Below are 14,690 nucleotides of genomic sequence, written 5' to 3' on the forward strand. Positions count from 1 at the left end.
CAATTGAATTCCAAATAAATGACGTTCCACCTCAATTAAATTGTTACACTCATGATTGTTACGAATATAAAACTAAATCATAATCATCCATACATAAAAAAATAAAAAATTAGAGATAATTGCTTTAAAATAAACAAAATGGCGGAATGAATGTAATTTTTTAATTTAGGTCTTAATGATTTTTTTTTTAAATTTAACTAAAATCCGTTTTTAATATCTTATTACTAACTATTTGTTATTTGTACAACAAAGTAATAAAGCAGTAAAATTTTGAACATCAACTCATAGTATATACTATGGAAAAGTTGAGTACTTTAAACTAATTTTTTTTTTTTATTTAGCATTAGTTATTTTTCTCAAGTAAAATAAAATATCTAATTAATCTTACAAATTACAATAATAAATCTATCTAATTTTATTAAAGTATGTATAGATTTTATAATTACATACTTTGAACTATGCTGATACTTTCCAATTCCAGCTTAGTTAAAATATTGAACAATTACAACATGTGAACCAAAACATTTTAAATCAAACATGCAGTAAAAAAGTGTTTTTATGTTTAATACTCAGGTTTAGTTAACAACTTAATCCAAACATTCTTTTATGATAGTATTTCTTATGACAAAGCTCTTCTTATATAAGACCAACAAAACATTTTTAACATACATCCTTTTGACTGCAAAATATAGTAAATGATCAACAAGGTAGCCTGGTTTAGAATTGTCTAAAATAGAAAGATCTGTTTCTTACTATTCCTATATAAAATAAATTAAATAACAATCCTGAGATGATAAATGCAGGTAAGAATTGTAAGCCAAGCTGTTCATAATCCTGAATCTCCAATAAATATTACAAATTTGGTAACATTTTTGTGATAGTTTATTTTCAATAATATATGTATTTTCAATATAATTTAATTAATTCATTTTCCAACAGGCTATGTAATATTAAATGATTCACTAATAATTCCCTAATTAGGTTTATTTTAATATTTAATGGTTCAGTTATATATTTTGTCTCATTTGTCCTTGTAAATACAATCCATAATATAATCCTAGAGTTCCAAACCATAAAAAGTAAAAAAAGCTTCTTTCTGAATTCATCCATGTGAAACATAAACTAATCAACCACAAAGTTTATAATGCATTTATTTTATCCACTTTATTCTACCATTGTTCAACTTCTAAAGACATGGTTTAATTAGTTTATTTTTGCCTCAAGGATATTTTCTCAGATTTTTTTGTTTTCATATATGAACTGTATTAAATTAATTTATCTGTGTCTTTTATTTTTGTTAACATTTAATAGTTATTATTTAAACCTATGTATTATTCTATTTTATAAGTTGATAAATTACAGTATATATTGAATAGTCTATGTTTTTTAAAGGTTCAATTTGCTTTACATTTGTAATATTTGATTGATGAACTATTGGCTCCTAGTTTATGATATAAATTAACCGACTCTAGCTGTTCAACTTTTAAATTACATCTTCAATTATTCTGGTTTTCATTTTATTCACAAAATCTTTCTATAATTTATTTTATTTTATTTTTTCATATTACTTTATTGTAAAACTTGCATTTGTTTATATAACTTTTTTCAACTGATAATCATCATTATTCCCATTAAATCATATTTTTTATATTACTATTTTACAAATCATTATTATTATTTCTATAATTTTCATAATTAAGTTGTAATCCTGAAGAAGGCCGATTAGGTTTTTTCAATATATCGGCTTGTATAAAAGAAATAATTTGTTATTGATTGAACTGGTCTTGTATCCCTGGTTAAATAATATTCTTTATATTTCCTATTGTTTTTCACTATCTTATTTGTTCCATTGTCATATTCGACCTCATCCTTTACGTTGTTGCTTGTTACTAGTTTATTAATTTATCTCTATTTTTATTTGTGTTACTTTTTTTAACATGATCTATCATAAAACTGTACCAAATAAGCTCCCTTGAGGTTTTTGAAGTTCTCATTAGTAGAGCTTGTTTTGTACAACCGTATCTACCTTATTTTTATGTCTATGTGTTTATATTTGAATGTTTTCTATACTTTTTTTTATGGTATGTCATCTCATAGTTAACAACTATAGTAGAGAGATCTCGAAACAGTCAAATGTTTCGAAATCTCTCAACTCGAACAGCTCTACAAAGTGAAGTGAAACATCAGCAAATAAATAGTTGTTAACTATTTTTTGTTTTCTTTTGACTGCACCCCTGACCATCTTCATAATTTGAAATAATAGGATCCATTATTTATATATATATATATAAAATAAAATATTGATGAATGTATAAAATACTGAACATGGTACAGAATAAATTCAAGTATGGTATAAACACATGGACATAGAAATAAAGTAGATACTGCTGTACAAAACAAGCTCCACTAGTGAGAACTTCAAAAACCTCAGGGAAAGGAGCTTGTTTTAAGTAAACAATGTCAATTAACGATCTTCCAATACAATTATTTTTTGAATTCAGTTTTCTCCCTAATATTAATTACTAAGTTAGTATATTCTTCATATTTCATCAGCTGATTTCTATAGTTGAGATGAGTTCCTATTTTCTTAAAATATCTGTGACTAGGATTATTAATAGTTTAACTAGTTATAAAATCTTAAAAACTGATAAATATTTTTTTATATTGATGTTTTTAAAAATATTGCTATTTAGTAAGGAAAGTGTGGTATAATTAAATTAAATAAAAAGTTGATAGTAGCCAGTAAAGGACTAATACCAAAATTAATACAGATAAAACAAAATGTTATTAAAAGCAAAAACACCAATGATTTAGATAATATAAAATCAAATATTCGAAGAAGATATCCAGAATCAACATAACCAAAAGAAAAGAAATTAATGAGATAATGAAAGCAAGGTTATTGGTGGAAAAAGCTACTTCAATTAAAAAAATTAATATTCATTCTTATGATTCAGAAACCTAAAAATTAATACTTATAATTTTATTATTCGTGTTTTGTTTTTTTACACCAATGGAAGCAAACTACTTTTATTAAATAGTTGGCATAAAAAACATGAGTTCAGAGGAGAATTTCGGAAGGTATAAAATATAATTCCAGGACACGCAACTACTTATAATTTACAAACCTAATATTTTTTGAAATATTAGAAAAAAAATAAAGTACAATTTTTACATATCCATCACCCCCTTGCATCTCTTAATATTGAACTTCTAACCATATTATATACTGGTGTTAGTAAACAGTATAGAGGTCCTTTTAGTTTTTGAATGTCAAGGTTAGGCGTCTCTTCTGACATGATTCATGTTTATCCCCTTTAATCTTAGAATTTTCATGGATTAGGGAAAAAGTTATGCACATTTTTTTTTTTTTTTTCTAATTTCGATTTTTCATTTAAACAATACAAATAGGTTACTGTTTTAGTTTTTGAATGTTAGTTTTGTCATAATTTGACAGGACTAACATTTGTCTCCTCCTTATCCCAGAACCTACATGGTTTGAAAAAAGTTGTAGGAACAGAACCAAAGACATTCACCCTACCTCTCAAACCTGTGGGACTTTTAGACATGTAATGTACCTGAGGAACAATGGGGGAAAGTCAAGTGTCTAATTCTACTTGACCCTCCAATATAACCTTTTCAGTCAAAGTCAGGACCTAACTAAGCAGGTGTTCTTCCCTGTTGAGATAAATAATTGCCAAGTATTTAATGATGGACTATTGATCCATTGATTAGTAAGTAATGATCCAATTTCTTTCTTTTTTTTTTTTTAAGGACTTAAACCCGTGATGCTGCGTACCAAATTGAGCATCATGTTTGCAACAGATGAAAAACATAAAAACATTTTGCAACAGATAAAAAACATTTTTATGTACAGAATGTAAAACCAAATTGGATATAACCAAGATATTGTGTATTTGACTTTGTACAGTTTATTTTAAAAGTATTTTGTGTAGATTCCCATGAAAATACTTTCTTTTTTTTATAATTATATTAAAAACTATAAATCTTCCAGAACATTCTAGATCCTCATCTGGAAGACAATTAAACTGTCTACATTCAACATAATGAAATAATTGCAAGTGTATTCATCAGTCAGTTAAAACAATAGTGAAACTTGCATCGAACAGGACTGCCTAAATTTCAGATTTGTTTAGCTAAACCTTTGAAAAAGAAGTTGACATTTTGAAGTCTACAAAATGAAATAAAGTAACGACAAATATGGCACTAAAACTGTTTAATGTAAATAAAAGCAAATATTGTTGAAAAAAAAATTACAAAATTCTTTAAACTTTGGTGATTATTACAATATTATCCATATTATACATGTCACACTTCATGGATTACAATGAACATCACATTATATAAAAAAAAATACCAGATCATTATTAGTTGTATGATAAATGGAGCATTATTTGTAATCATAATTTATGTTCTAAATTATACAATTTAAAGAAATAACAGATAAATGATTGGATATTAGTTGCATACCTTTTTTTTTTTTTTTTTTCTCCAAAACATTTATGACAAAATTTTTTTTCAGACTTATATTAAAAATAAAAGAAAAATTTTCAGCTAAGGATTAAATAACATCATGTTACTAAAAAATCAAACTTTATACTCGTTCTTTGCTGAAAAATAACTTAAAACTAGTTATTAAGTTCAAAATGGATAAGGAAAGTTTATTTTACAATATAAACTAAATAAAATTAATAAAATAAAATTACAATATTCAATTGGACAATAGAAAATATTGGTAACAGTCCAAGCATATGCTTTATTCCCATTTTTCTTGGGTTTGGCTCATGTAGGTATCAATTTCCTTGTCGAGGGTAGCACGGCTCGACGCCATGTATTCATCCAACTCCATGTCTAATTTTTCTTTGGAAGGTGGGGGTGGACGTTGACCTCCTCTACCTCTACCCCTACCTCCAAAACCTCGCCTGAAAAGAAAAATTATTTTCATTTAGTCGCTAAGTTCAATTATTCACTTATCAATAAAAATAAATATGCATGAGAGTTAGATTTTATTGAATCTAAATCTATATTAATGATTAACAATTTTGAAAAATCAAAACTAAAATTTTCAACTGAAAAATTAAACCGGTACCCCAACAACCCATGAAGAGTCAGGGGTGCAGAACTTAGGAAGGAAGTACTATTACTAGCCCAAGGGTTGTGCAAGGAGATGAGTTAGTCAGATTCACATTCGACTTACAGATTTTTACCCAATTAAGAGTTCCCGAACCCACAGGGCTGACTCATGGATACAGAAAATAATTATCGGCCACAGCCAGATTCGAACCCGGGTCCTTGGAGATGGTATGGTAGCTCAGAGGTTTACCACTGAGCAACCCACTCTCAAAATAATATCTAGAATGATGTTGAGCTTTATAATTGAACTAAAAATACTTTATTACGTAAACTGAAGGTCAATCAGAGGAAAATAAAAACCAGAGACCTAATTGGTATAATGGAGGGAGATTGTAAGAAGAGCACCTTGGATAAGAATGAAAACTACCTGCTGATATTAGCTAATGATTAGGACAATCATTTTTACAAAAAAAATAAAGGAAGAAAGGAAGGAAAGCATATATATCTAAAATAAATCAAATTATGGATAAAAAATGGTATTCAGATGTTGGATAAAGCTAGGAATATCAAGCTAATTTTAAACATTATGATGTTAAGGGGTTAAAATATGAAAACATATTGACAAGAGTCAGATATATATACTCTAGGCAGAGTTGAGCAAATATTATTTGAATGGCGAGGGACGAATACTTTTTTATTTTCTACTCGAATAATCAATTATTCGTACAAAAACATATGATTAACTATCCGAATACTTTTTCATTCGTCATTATTTTACACGAATAATCCATTATTCGTACAAATCATATCATTAACCATCCGATTACTTTTTTTATTCGTCATTATTTTACACGAATAATCAATTATTCGGGAAAAACAATTCGAATACTTTTATATTCGTCCATTTTATAGAAAAATAATCTCTTATTCGAAAAAATTAAATGATTAACCATCCGAATACGTTTGTATTTGTATAGCTATACATAGATATATTTTATGATCACGTATAGATTAATTTTAACTTTTCTGATTTCTAACATATAAGGCTCCCTTTTTATGTTTTGGGATATGTAGAATATGAAAATACTATAGATTTATTATAACTTTTCTGATTTCTAACATGTTAAGGTCCCTTTATATGTAGAATATGAAAATGCTATCGATTTTAAGACCGCATATCGATTAATTAATCAGGAAACCTAAAAAATGGCCCCAATGTATTAGAAATAAAAAAAATTAAAATAAATCGTTATGGGATCTTAAAATCGATAGCATTTTCATTTTGTACTCGTCTGAATATGTGAAATAGGACCCTCATACATTAGAAATTGAAGGTGGTAAAAAAATAAGTGAATTTAAAAAAAAAAATCAAATTTTTATTCGAATAATATGTATTTGACTAATTTTGTATTCGAATAATTTTTCATTCGACCAATTTTTTATTCGATTGAAACATTATTTTAAATAGTCGAATAAAAAAGTATTCGGATTGTTTAGTCGTATTTTTATCCGAATAAAAATTTATTCGTCTCTCGTCAATCGAATAATTTTTGCCCAACTCTGACTCTGGGTCACTTGTATCCAAAGCAGTTTTTTTTTTCTTCTCTCATATCTACTTTTCTATTTTTACATATTATTACGTCACCTTTTCATTAGAAATCTAATAGTTTACGTAATTTTTTTTTTTATATATATACTTATCAGGATTATTTTAAACTATAACTATTTTCATTTCTTCTTTTTTTTTGTTCATTTGTATATAATTTTCTTTTCACTGATATTTACATTATTTCTAAAAACAACTTAGTTTACTTTTTTGTATCTTATTATCCTATAATGTCAAAATATTTTTAGTTGTTTATGTATCTTTTTATCCCTGATGAAACTCTAAAAATTGGGGTGAAACATTAATAAATAGTTGCTAATTATTTTTGGTTCTCTTTGACCGCACCCCAACCATCTCTTTCATATATTATAATTTCCATTATGAGATATCAATGAATCACATGGGCAAACATTTAATGTCAATATTATATATATGTATATATAGTTGACCGTAAAGATTTAAATATAAGTAGATGGCAGGGTTGCGGTAAAAAAAAAGAAGAACAAATAGTTTATAACTATTTTAATGTCCGACGTTTCGCCCCACTTTGCAGGGCTTCATCAGGGCTAAAAAGATTTTTAAAAAAAAGAAAACTGAGAATATTACAACAATAAGGTAATTTAAGCTAGGATAAATATTATGTAAAAATAAAGTGATAAGAAATTACATATAAATAAAAGGAAGGAAGACATAAAATAGTATCAGTATAAAATAAACAATGATAAGAAGAAAAAATAAGTAACAATGGGAAGAGTAATTTTTTTTTTAAATACATAAAATATACAGTTAAAAAATTACAGGAGATATACATAAAACAAAAACAATACGGGAAAAGAAAAAAAAAGAAAGAAGAAAGTAGAGATTAAATAACACCACAATACATTCACCGTATTAAGACTCTTGCTTTCTAATGATTTTCCCCATCACATCATAAACAAACTTTTAAACTCTTACATAAACCGTTCAATGCCTACTCCTCCTTCTTCAAACTCTGTACATCCACCATCTACTCTCTCTATTTGTAGATCCCTTCCATATGTCTCCTCTCTCACTCACAACATACAAAAATTCTTAAAATCAACCATTCCTTCACTACATCTTGGACTCAAGTCTCAAAATAAACTATCTTACTTTTTTACTAATACTAAGGAGGCTATTCCTCTCCAATACCGCTTTAACGTTGTTTACCGAATTTCTTACTTATATTTATTGTCAATTATTGGAATAAAATACAGGAACGATTACCATTAGTTCAGGAACTAATAAGAAATGAGATTCTAATCATTGCCATTATCTTCTCATTATTCGTTAATAAATAAATAAATGAATGAATACCATAATAAAAATAATGAATTACCTTCCTTCTCCCCTTCCTCTTCCCCTGTTTGTTCCGAAACCACCGGCTCCGCCATTATTGCCACCTCTTCCTCTTCTTGATACGAAACCACCCCTGCCTCTGCCTCCTCTCTGGTTTATGCCAACTCTCTGGTTAATTCCACCTCTTCGAAAACTGCTGACTGAAATATATATATATTTAAAATAAAAAAATGATGATATTGTTAACTTCATTCCAGGTACAATTAAATGGACTTTTCTCAGCCATAATAATTAAGAGAAAAATTGTACAAACTACCAAGACTGAGATAAAAAACCAAATAAAATGCTCTGGCATTGTTGATGATAGGATGTTTTATTGTTAGAACATAGGCTGTTTACTCTGGAAAACAATTTGAAGGTTCTTTCTATATCAGGAAGGAAACAAGTAAAGTGGTTAACAGGCCTCATTCTGATCTACAATAATACTGCTAATAATTGGTTTACTAATATGGATTCAGTCAACAATCATACATTGAGATGGTATAAAAGAATAAAATATATTTTCCATATCTATTTCAAGCCAAAGGAAATAAGCAATACAACAGCAAATTCTGCTTCAGTGGAGCGAAGACTACTATTTAAAGGTGTCATAAATCCCAAAATCAAACAAGAACCTAATTTTAATGTCTTTGCTTCATGATAACAATCCAATCGATCCTGCATCTGGAATGATTAACACCTACAATTCAACCAAAAGTGAAATTGAAATCTGTACCACTTGAAGCATGTGCTGTGTCAAGCACTGGCCAATATATATATTTTTTATAAGGCTGACTATAACTAATATCAACTCGCAAAGGATTGGTCTCTGCACTACCTTATAGAAGACCTTTTCTTAAAACATTAGTCCACCAACTAGAAGAAGTGTGAAAATACTGGGAATCCTCATCGACCTCCAAATGCATCAAAATATATATATATATTGACCTATTTAAGATGTTCTAGAAAATTCAACCTAGCAAAAGATATGGATGCATTAACCTGCACTATAGACAAAGATTTCGGAAAGACAAATTATGAATGTCAACGCAATCAACCTGCCTCGAGCAAAAATGATCTGCAGAACATGTTTAGCTGTTTGCCAGTGCTCCTCTTCTCTGAACATAAGCTGAATTGTGCACTCTGCTATGTATAATTTTTATGCAAGTTAACTAATTTGCTACCTTTAAATTTTAAGCCAACTTAATGCTAAATCTGAAATTTTCTTTTTATGTTCTTTTTAAAACAAATATCATTTTAGATTATTAATTTCAACAATAGAACTTTGTAAATGACATAGAAAAACAATTGTTACTATGCCTCCTATTACTTTGTTACTATCATATTTATTTATGTTTTATTTTTCAAGATTTGTTGAAGTCAAAAGTCTGTCTATTTATATAATATGCATCAAACATAACCATAAAATGTGGGCCTACATGTTGATATGGACCTCAGTAATTAGTAATAATTCACTACAATACCCCCAGCTCTTAAGAGATTTGAACAGGTATTCAGACCCATTCAATTTGTCCAATAATGTTTTTAACTGAAGTACATTAAATTGTTCTTTTGAATGAAAAACAATAACCTGGTATTAATTAAACAAAAATTAACATTAAATAAAATAAGCTGATGAATTTTACAACTCAGAATGAAAAGAATTCTGTCAGAAAATTGTAGATTTTTAATTGTACAATTATGTCAAATAGATTTACAAAAATAAAAACATTTGATCAAATAAAAACCAAAGATATATTGTAAAGTAAAATTTTTCATGAAATAAAATTAGATGAAATCCATTAAGAAAAGAAAAACTTACTACCACCTCCTCGATTTCCTCTACCACCTAGATTCCTTCCTCCCCTTCCTCTACCTCTTGTCCTAAAAGGTGAAGCTGCCCGTGAATTTAAAGATGTAAGGCTCTGGCTTCGTGCTAACCTACCTATACTACCACTTCTTCCTGTAAAATATAATTTAAAACAATTTAACAAAAATTTTATAGTATAGATACATAAGTAAAAATATTTAATTTTAAGATGTTCTGCAGGACATCGGTCAGGGTCAATATAAAATAAAATAAAAAAATGTAATTTGCAATAATTCAAGTTTTTTTCTTTTAATAATCCAATGTTTTGACTAATGGCTAGAGGAGCTAAAGTATACTACATTCTTGTATCATAGTGGCCTATTTCAGCTCATCCTAAAGATGGCCAGCAAAGTTTGGCTAAAACATAGGCTTGCACAAAAGAAAAAAACAAATAAATAAACATCTAATAAAAAATAGTAAAATGAGTAATTAAAAAAAAAAAATATTTTAACAGGATGGATATTGACCCTCTATGCCCTGGTTGTGGTGTTCTGGTGACATTTGACGCACTCAGGAAACCAGGGGAAGAGGAAATTTATATTGGCTAAGAGAGGAAATGAGAAAAAAAAAAAACAAGATAAAAATGATTTTAGTTAAAACAAAGAGTTAAGTAATAAAAAATATTTTTTTTATTATATGTAACCCAGGCTGTTTCCAAACAAAACAGAATCTTGAATAATCATCAGTCAACCATCTACCACTTCTGGAGATCTTTTGCTGCCTCATCCAGACCAACAGATATAAAATAAATTAATATTTTCATTTCATAGAGTTAAATTTTCCTAGTTTAATGTAACCAAATGAAAAATGAGTGAGATTAGCATGAAAAAATTGAATGGCCAAATCTAAAATATCTTCGACAACAGATGGTGCATAATCAGGGATTAATTCAAGTTTGGAAAGCTACGAAGTCAAATTGAATGATTTTAATAAGATTGAGCAGTCGTCTATTGACATATAAAATCATAATATAATTGATCTACAACATTGGTCGAGCTTTCAAAAGGGATTTAGAACATTTGGATAATTATTATCAGCTAACGGACGGTTTAACAAACTACAGCTCCCTCCCCCCCTCTAAAGTGGTGGAAAGAACCTTATAAATCAAGATACGGTCATACAAAGAACTATTGTCATTTGGAACCGAGATGTGTTAAGTGCAAAGGTAAACACCATTTTTCAAAGTGTCTGTTAAAATTTATGGATAAGCCATTTTGTGTGAATTGCAAACTAGCTCACGCGGCTAATTACAAGGAATGTAAATATTATCAAATCTTGTCTATAAGAGTTATATGTTGAGAGGGTGGCAGAACTGGTTAAGGACCAGAGCTCTGCCACCCTCTTCAAGGATCATTCAAAATTAACTCAAGACAGTTTTGAACCATACCATCTCATACTTTCAGCTAATTTTGCACAGGAGTTACACTGAAAAGACAGATCACTTTATTTGAATCAAATCATGTATTTAGGAGGTTCTATCATTTTCTTACTTCCACCAAAAGTTCCATAGCCAAAAAAAGGTTGGGAACCAGTGTATGTACTAAGATTCGGCAGCCTACTAACTAGAGAAGAGTTAATTAAGTTTTTTTTTCTTACTTTCTATATTTTACAAGGAGAATATTGAAATCGGGTCAAATTTTCGATGTGCAGTTTTCATTGATCTATCAATTTCAGAGGTCGCTTTGAAAAAATGGCTTCTCCCTATAGGTAATCAATTTGAAAGGCAATCAATCAAATGAAAAAAAAAAATCTAATGCAGAGCGCACAACTTACACTTACCATCATACATACATCAGCCCCCCCAAGATGAAGTTATTGTGATTTTTAAAAAATAAAAATCTATAGACCACGGAAGGCAAATATTTTTTATTTTTCAGCTGCTATAAAAGTTTTAGTGTTTCTCGAGGAGGGAACAACAAATATAAATTTTGTTCATACCAAGAATACATTTTTATAAAAAATAATAAGCTGTTCAAAGTGGATGACTTTATTTTCCCCTTAGTTATCCATAAAATTCAATATTTTATATTTATCTATTGTCTATTTTTGCTAACAATGAGAAATTTTTTTTTTTTACACAAACAAAATTATAACTATTTTAGAAGAATATTTTTAGAAATTCATTATTTAAGCCTTGTTAGACTATTTCAATAGAGATAAGACCTAGCTGATATTAAAGAACATTTAACTGTTCATTGACATGCTGAATTTAATCAAAATTGTCAATTTTGAGAAAACTAAAAAAAATTTCATTTTATCAAAAAAGTTTCTCTCATACCCCAGGCATTTCATACCGACTTAAATATGTGATATCAGTTTCATAAAACTTTTTGTTTTTGAGCTAGGCTGATCACACACACAGACCATTTTGTGAGTGTCACAAATGTTTGGTCATTTGGACTCAGGGGCAGACCTCAAACATGCATTCTGTCGTAAACTTGAATTCGAAATTTTTCACGATTGTAATAATTTCTCTTACTATCAATTTCAAAAGTGAAAAAAAAAAAAGTTGTTTTAATCTTACCATTGTTAGCAATGATATTGGATAAATGGCTCAATAGTGGATACATGGCAGTTTCTATTAATAAAAAAGTGAGTCACAGTATAAGGAGGCAGAATGAATTTCTTTTGGTAAGAATTTACTTCGCTGCTATGTAGTGTGTGTTTCAAGAAACATTAAGCTCTCAAAGCATCATGGGCAGTTTAGGTGCCACATTAAAGATGATATTATTTACGAGTAGGATGGAAGGGGTCATTCTGCTACTGATTTTGATAAAGACTCCAGAAAATAAAATTAGTATCTATTATTATGAACAACCTTAGAGTTTAGCATAATTTGAAGAATAGGGTTTTTCATTAGTTTTAGAAGCAAAGAATCTTTATCAGTTGCAAATGATAGTATTATTAAAGTAATCTTAGTTTTTCTAAGGTTGACACCTGGTATGTCCACTTTAGAAAACACTATTAGTGTTTAGAATTTTTTTTTTTATAGTGAATTTTCACTGTCAATATGTTTTTGTAACTTGAAGACCATACTGTGCTAATATGATCTTATTTTGACTTTGTTTACCAATAGTGAACATATGAGGCATGTAGCTTCAAAACCAGCACCATCCACATTTTTCTAAAATGCCTTTTGTTCTATTTGCCGCATGTTCTTGACACAGGACCAGCTCTTTCCCCCCAAAAAATACATCCAAAGTGATGAGTTTGTTGGAAAACCAGCAACATTTTAATCATTGAAGGTTTCACCGCCACGACACAGGTTTTAGATTTCCTTTACATATTTTCACCTTTTACAATAGGAAAGTATCCAGATTTGAGATGAGGTGAACTATCTCAATGATATAGGCGCATTTCAACTGTCTACAAAGAAAAATAGGAAAATTTCAAATGTCACCGAAATTGATACTAGTAGGAGTACCTCTTACTCCAGCAAAATTGTCAAATGTTGACAATCTTTCAAAGAAAAAGTTTTGAGCCAATTTGTAAAACATAAATTCTTTTGATTATTATAAAAATTTGGTTGCCATATGTCACAGCGAGCTTTATAAGAAATAAAATAAAAGGCACGTCAAAAACAATGAGAATGAAAATGCATTTATATGAATAATGTCTGAACTATTTTGTTATTATAACTTATAGCAGGAATTCAGTTAACTGATTATGTCCGAATTATGTTGTTAATGTAACTTATTACAGAAGGGTTTCAGTTAACTAAATGTTCGAAATATGCTGTTAATATAAACTGTATTCTCAGGGGGACATCAATACCGGAATAGAGAAATTCATATTTCATACAATTCATCAAATAAGAATACAACGGGAGACGGTAAAAAAATACATGGGCAGATTGATTAAATAATAAATCACAAAGCTATTTGCAACAAATTAGAATATACTAAGAGATAGCTAAAGATCAAAAAGAGATTTAGAAAGCCTGTGAAAAAACAAAACAAAAACAAACATGCTTAAAATTACCTATTGAGAATCATAAAGGTGAAACTACAAAAAATCGACTTATGAGTTAAGATCACCCAATGATATTCTCAACAGGTATTATTAATAAACATAAAAGTGCACAATTTATTTTTTATAAAAATACATTAATCATCAATCTCAAGAGTAGAACATCTCTAAATTTTCTATACATTCTGTTTAATGCATTAATAAAAAACTATGTCAGAGTTCTTCACAGTCCTTCTCAACTAAACCTTTTACTTTTATGATCATTATTATTATTATTATTATTTATTTTTTAAAGCTGTGGAAATGAGAAAATACAATTATTGGAAACTTACCTCATAACATATAAAAGTAATATGTAAGTCCACCTCAAGCATTTTGAGTTTGGCATTTTACTAATTTACAATTAATTTTTGTAAATGGCAAACTTATATTTCAATTTTACAGGCATGATGTAATAAAAATTCATCTTTTTATCCAATCTCAGGTTTTTATAGCAAATACTACAGCAGGAATCTTCTGGTGCAGCACACTATTAATCATCGAAGGTTTGTGAAATTTCATTGATCATTGATACTTTTCAATTATAATTTTTGTCTCAATTTACAGGGTGTTCAATTTAATTAATTTTTTTCACTTTCTTTTCATGACTATATGTTACACAACTTGATATTTTAGAAATATTACTGAAGATGATAATTGACAACAAAAATAATCAACACAGCAATGTATATGACATGCATTTAAAGTGGTAGGTAGGCAATTCTGGTTTGTATAAATTGTCAAATGGTTATGTTA

At 28.5% G+C, this 14,690-nt stretch overlaps 1 protein-coding gene across 2 annotated transcripts in view; it reads right to left on the reverse strand.

The window, feature by feature from the left end:
• Positions 1–3,891: 3,891 nt before the first annotated feature.
• Positions 3,892–14,690, reverse strand: part of LOC106677296 (chromatin target of PRMT1 protein) — an 18,917-nt gene continuing 8,118 nt past the window's right edge. For both annotated transcript variants that reach the window (XM_024361445.2, XM_014415125.3), the window contains exons 5-7: positions 9,879–10,019; positions 8,058–8,217; positions 3,892–4,943 (exon numbers count right to left, since the gene is read on the reverse strand). In XM_024361445.2, coding sequence (XP_024217213.1) covers positions 4,778–4,943; positions 8,058–8,217; positions 9,879–10,019 — 467 coding nt within the window. In that variant the 3' untranslated portion in view covers positions 3,892–4,777. The remainder of the gene's footprint in view (positions 4,944–8,057; positions 8,218–9,878; positions 10,020–14,690) is intronic.

Source organism: Halyomorpha halys, unplaced genomic scaffold, assembly GCF_000696795.3.
Source record: "Halyomorpha halys isolate HHAL.00 unplaced genomic scaffold, Hhal_1.1 Scaffold93.1, whole genome shotgun sequence".
NCBI classification, from domain to species: domain Eukaryota; kingdom Metazoa; phylum Arthropoda; class Insecta; order Hemiptera; family Pentatomidae; genus Halyomorpha; species Halyomorpha halys.